This window comes from Nylanderia fulva, unplaced genomic scaffold (genome assembly GCF_048542155.1).
Source record: "Nylanderia fulva isolate GAGA-0341 unplaced genomic scaffold, ASM4854215v1 Scaffold696, whole genome shotgun sequence".
NCBI classification, from domain to species: Eukaryota; Metazoa; Arthropoda; class Insecta; order Hymenoptera; family Formicidae; genus Nylanderia; species Nylanderia fulva.
Genome location: NW_028190803.1, coordinates 25,043 through 31,064, shown reverse-complemented (window position 1 = coordinate 31,064; position 6,022 = coordinate 25,043). Strand labels below are relative to the sequence as shown.

General features: G+C 23.6%; 1 protein-coding gene across 1 annotated transcript; it reads right to left on the bottom strand.

Moving 5' to 3' along the window:
• Window positions 1–4,972: 4,972 nt before the first annotated feature.
• On the bottom strand, window positions 4,973–5,815 carry LOC146720433 (uncharacterized). The gene has a single exon (XM_085488421.1). The coding sequence runs from the start codon at window positions 5,813–5,815 to the stop codon at window positions 4,973–4,975; it is 843 nt and encodes a 280-aa protein (XP_085344547.1).
• Between the last annotated feature and the right edge of the window lie 207 nt (window positions 5,816–6,022).

Here is a 6,022-nt window from a genome sequence, read left to right as displayed (position 1 = left end):
AATAAAATTATTATAATTATATATAAATAATTATAAATTAAAAAATCAAAATTAATAACTTATATAGTTTAATAAAAACATTAATTTTGTAAATTAAAAATATTTTATTTAAAATTATTAGTTTACTTGTCAAAAAAATAACATACTATTATATCTTTAATCTCCAAAATTAAAATTTTTATTATAAACTATTTTTTGATATTTATATAATTTATAATTAGAATTTTATGAATAAAGATTTCCAATTTCTCAGAATTTTAATTTTACTTTCTTTAATATTTTTATTCTTCTTTTTAAGAATAAACATTAAAATAATACACCCAACAATAATTATAATAACTATATTAATATATTCATGTTTAATTTGCTTAAAAATATCAATATGAAAATCAAATTATATTTATTCAATTATATTATTTTTAATTATAATTAGGGGTTTACTAATTATCTTTCTTTATTTTTCAAGATTAATTTCAAATGAACAAATAATCTTAAAATTCAATAATTTTTTATTATACTCTTTTATTTTAAATTTTTTTATTATAACATTATTAATTTTAAATCTAATACACTTATTTCCAATAAAACAAAATTTCACAGAAATTTTACCAATTAATTTATTAAATAAAAAATTTTTTCAAAACATTTTAAATCTTTATGAATATCCATTAAATAATTTAACTATTATAACAATAATATATCTTCTTCTTTCTCTATTCATTATTATCAAAATTTGCTCAACTAAATCTTTGTCTTTACGAAAAATTAATTAAATTTACCACATTAAATTATGAATAAAACTTTAATTAATATAATTAATAATACTTTATTAAAATTACCAACTCCAGTAAATATTTCTTATTGATGAAATTTTGGCTCACTATTAGGTTTATTCCTTTTAATTCAAATTATTAGAGGATTCTTTTTATCAATACATTATTGCCCAAACACAAATTATGCTTTTAATAGAATTATCCATATTATTCAAAATATTAATTTAGGATGATTAGTACATAACATCCATATTAATGGAGCATCAATATTTTTCATTTGCATATATATTCATATAAGACGTGGACTTTATTATAACTCATTTAAACTCTATAATACTTGATTAATTGGTGTAAGAATTTACCTTATTTCAATAGCTACAGCATTCTTAGGCTATGTTCTCCCTTGAGGTCAAATATCTTTTTGAGGAGCTACTGTAATTACAAATTTAGTCTCAACCATTCCTTATATTGGTAATTTAATAGTTCAATGAATTTGAGGGGGATTTTCTATTAACAATGCTACTTTAAACCGATTTTACTCTATCCATTTTATTCTCCCATTTATTATTATAATAATAGTTTTAATTCATTTATTCTTCCTCCATTTAACAGGATCCTCAAATCCATTAGGAACAAACAGAAATTTAAATAAAATTCCTTTCCATATTTATTTTACATTAAAAGATATATATGGATTTATATTTTTTTTTTTTTTTTTTTTATTATTAACTTAGAAATACCTTACATTTTTAGTGACCCTGATAATTTTCTTCCAGCTAATCCAATAGTTACTCCAATCCACATTCAACCTGAATGATACTTTTTATATGCATATGCTATTCTTCGATCTATCCCCAATAAATTAGGGGGAGTAATTGCATTATTATCATCAATTATTATCTTATATTTTTTACCTTTAATTTCTATAAAACTTAATTCATTATCATTTTATCCTTTAAATCAATATTTATTTTGAATTTTTATTAATATTTTTATTATATTAACATGAGCAGGCGCCCAACCCATCGAAATACCTTTTATTTTAATTAGACAATTATTATCATTTTGTTACTTTTTTTATTTTATTATTCTCCCCCTTCTCATAAAAATATGAGATTTCTTAATATTTAAATAAACATATTAAATTTATTATATACCTCATACTTACCTATTAATTTTTCTAATATTAAATAATAAGTTAATGATCTTGAATTTAAGTTTATGTTTTGAAAACATATTAAAGAAATTTTAATTTTCTATTAACTTTTTAAGCTTTTATTATTTTTTTTTTTTAAATTACCATTAACAATAAAAATTTAAACCCAAAAATTAATATAATATAAACTAAAATTATTGGTAAAATAATTTTTCAACATAAATATATTAATTCATCATATCGTATTCGAGGTAATATCCCTCGTATAAAAATTACTATTCTACATATAATATTAATTAAAATAAAAATTAAAATTATTGAATATCTCAATAAATTTCTAAACATATAAATTCTAATTAATCTAAAAAAAATAATCATTCCATATTCAGATAAAAAAATTAATGTAAACCCTCCCCTAAAATATTCAATATTAAAGCCAGAAACTAATTCAGACTCACCTTCAATAAAATCTATAGGTCTTCGATTCAATTCAGCTAAAATTCTAATAAAAAATATAATAAATAAAGGATATAATACTACTATAAATCATAGATAATATTGATAATTAATAAAATCAAACAAAGAATATCTTTCTCTTATTAATATAATAATTAAAATAATTAAAATAAATCTAACCTCATATGATAATATCTGTGAAACTGATCGCATAGATCCCATCATTGAATAAATAGAATTTGCTGATCAACCTATAAAAATTATAATATATCCTCTAATAGTTATAAAAACAATTATTAATAAAATTGAATAATTTAAAAAATAAATATTAGTAATATAAGGAAATACTAATCATATTATTATTATTAAAATAAATCTAATTATTGGACATACATAAAAAAAATTATAATTAGATTTATAAACATAAAATAATTCTTTATTTAATAATTTAATGGCATCACTAAAAGGTTGAAATATACCAATAAATCCTACTTTATTAGGACCCTTACGAATTTGTAGATATCTTAAAATTTTACGTTCTAATAAAGTTAAAAAAGCCACCCCCATTAATATAATTAATAATAAAATCAATAATCTTAATATATTTAATATTCCATAATAATATAAACTTAAATTTTGATAAATTATTACTTGTATAATTTATTTTTATACATTATTTAAATTCTAAATTTAATACACTTTAACTCTGCCAAAGTAATTTAATTCATTAATCTGTACTTAATAATTAAATTTATTCATTTAAAAAAATCCAATTCCAAAAAAAAGTCCTTTCGTACAAAATTTTTTTCATTTTATTATAGATAGAAACCGATCTGGCTTACACCGATCTGAACTCAAATCATGTAAAATTTTATTAGTCGAACAGACTAAAATATTAAACTTCTCCATTTAATTTTTATTTTAATTCAACATCGAGGTCGCAATCATTTTTATTAATATGATCTTTTTAAAAATATTACGCTGTTATCCCTAAGGTAATTAATTTTTATAATAACTATTATAAAAAATAAAAAAATATTTTCCTAATTTAATAATTAATCTTTTATTAAAATTTCATTAATCAATGTTAAATGTTAAATTATATTAAAATTAAAGTTCATTTTATTTAATTATCCTCCCAATAAAATATAAATTATAGAATTAAATTTATTTACCTTAAATAAATTCAAAAATTATATTAAATTCAATAGGGTCTTCTCGTCCCATAATTTCTCTTAAGAATTTTAACTTAAAATTTAAATTTTAAATTTATAAATTGAAACAGTTCTAATTTCATCAATTCCTTCATTCCAGTTTTCATTTAAAAAACAATTGATTATGCTACCTTTGCACAGTCAATATACTGCGGCTATTTAAAAATCACTGAGCAGAAATAATTTTAAATTATTATCAAAAAACCATGTTTTTGTTAAACAGGTGAATTAAAATTTTATTTAAATAAACTACATTTGCCTAATTCTTTAATTATATATATATTATTTATTTTTAATTTAAAAATCTTTATATAATTAATTATTTATATTTATACTTATATTATCATTATTTCCTAAAATAATTAATTTATTTTAAATATTTTTTTATTTAATTAAATTAAACTTTTACAAATTATTACTATTACTTCCATTCTAAAATTTAAACAATTTTATAATAATAAATTATTAAATTTTTATAAAAAATTTTTAATATTAAAAACATTTTTTTATTTTAAACCTTTTTTATTCTACTAAATATTTTAATTATAATTTATAGCTAATCCCATAAATTTTTCATATAAATTTATTAATTAAATTTAACTAATTTTTATTAATTTAATTAATTTTAAATTATTTATATATAAATTAAATTTATATCAAAAAAAACTAGATATCATAAAAATTGACTAAAATATCTTCTCCAAATGAATATTAAGAATAATTTTTATACATTAACTCTCATATTACTTCATTTAACTCATTTTATTTCGAGAGATCTAAATTATTCAATAAACAACAAAATTTAATAATCCCTGATACAAAAGGTACAATTAATAAAATTTACCTTTACCTAATTAATTAGTTTAATTTAAATTTTCATTTACATTATTATATATATAATTCATTTAATTTTTTTTTTTTACATACTTTAACAATTAAAAATAAACTCCATCTAATCTTTACTATAATTTTATTTAATTAAAATAATATATTTAAATTATATTAAATTTCTCATAATTATCAAATTTAATTTTTCTTTTAAAATTTTAATAAAATTAATTAAATCATTATTAATCTCCTCAATGTAAATGAATAATTTAATTAGAAAAAAAATTTACATACCCGGACATAGTAATAAAGCCGGACGTGACACCTCCCCCCTTAAAAGAAAATGTTGGACCATGTTCCAACGTTTTCCGAGCTTAGTAGTAGAATTTACAAAGTATAATTTTGTTAAACTATCACTGAGTCTATACTCCTTCGTTGAGGAGATTGCGCAGTTCTTTGTAGTCTATAGGCACTTCACTTTGGACTTTTTCTGTCGGGGGTGCAAAAACTTCGGTCGTCGAAGGGGGATTTAGGGGTGTTAGCTCTCATCCGTTGTCCTGGTTCTCGTCCGCTGGTTTTCCGAGGTGTAGTAGAACGTTTGTTACTGAGGTCCAAACGGCTCCCAGGAGGTGCAAACTCCATCCATATACGGAATGGAGTGCGTAGCCATGTATCAGTGTATCGATAATTAGTTTGGCGACACGAACGATGACGAATATTCCAAGGACTCCAGCGCTTGCTGATCCGAAACTTACGAATCCTTTCCACAAGCGGGCTCCCGTATTTTCTGCTAGTTGGTCGAGGGTTTTCTCGTCCAACAGGTTTAGCATAGAGAAGCTTCCCGCGGGGACTTCTTGTCCCATTGCTCCTCTAGCAATTGTATTGAGCATAGAGGGTTTCTCCATGGGAAACATAATGTGGTCGCGAAGACGATCAAAGTCTTCGCTGGTATAGATGCCGCTGGAGGCGAGTGAATCTGGACTGACGTATCTCCATTGTGGTTTGGTTAGTGGTTGAATCATCGGCGGCGCCATTGATTCCACTGGCTTTGGAGTTAAACGATACCAGATGTTGTGTACTTGATACATCGCTGGAAGTAGTTCGTGGCAATCCCTGGGTGTTCCTGTTTTGGTAAGTATCCTTGATCTTGGCAGCAGGAAGAGGGATTTGTTTTGGTGGGTGACGGGGAGTTCGTTGTAGCATCTTTCAGCTTGTCGTACTCGGCACTCCACCGGTACGCATTTGATCAAATGGAGGACTTCGCCTGCCGTAATGGCGGTGTAGCCTGGTGCCTTCATGATTCGATGCGCCATTTCGTCCGGGGCGATGCTGGCGAGGGAGAGAGCGTTTTGTAGAATTTGTCTCTCTAAAGCACATTTTTGCTCCATTATGTCTTGATACAATTGTGTCAATTGTGTTTTCAAGTGTTTTTCCACGTAAATGAATTTGGAATTTACGTAGGAAAATATATCGAGGTTATCGATCGGGACTCTGGAGTGGCCCTTAAACGTATGTCCAGGTTGAGTCTCGAGTATGCAGAGTTTGGGATGTTCCGTCCTCAAAATTCTGTAGCCGCACACGTTTATTTCCGTGGT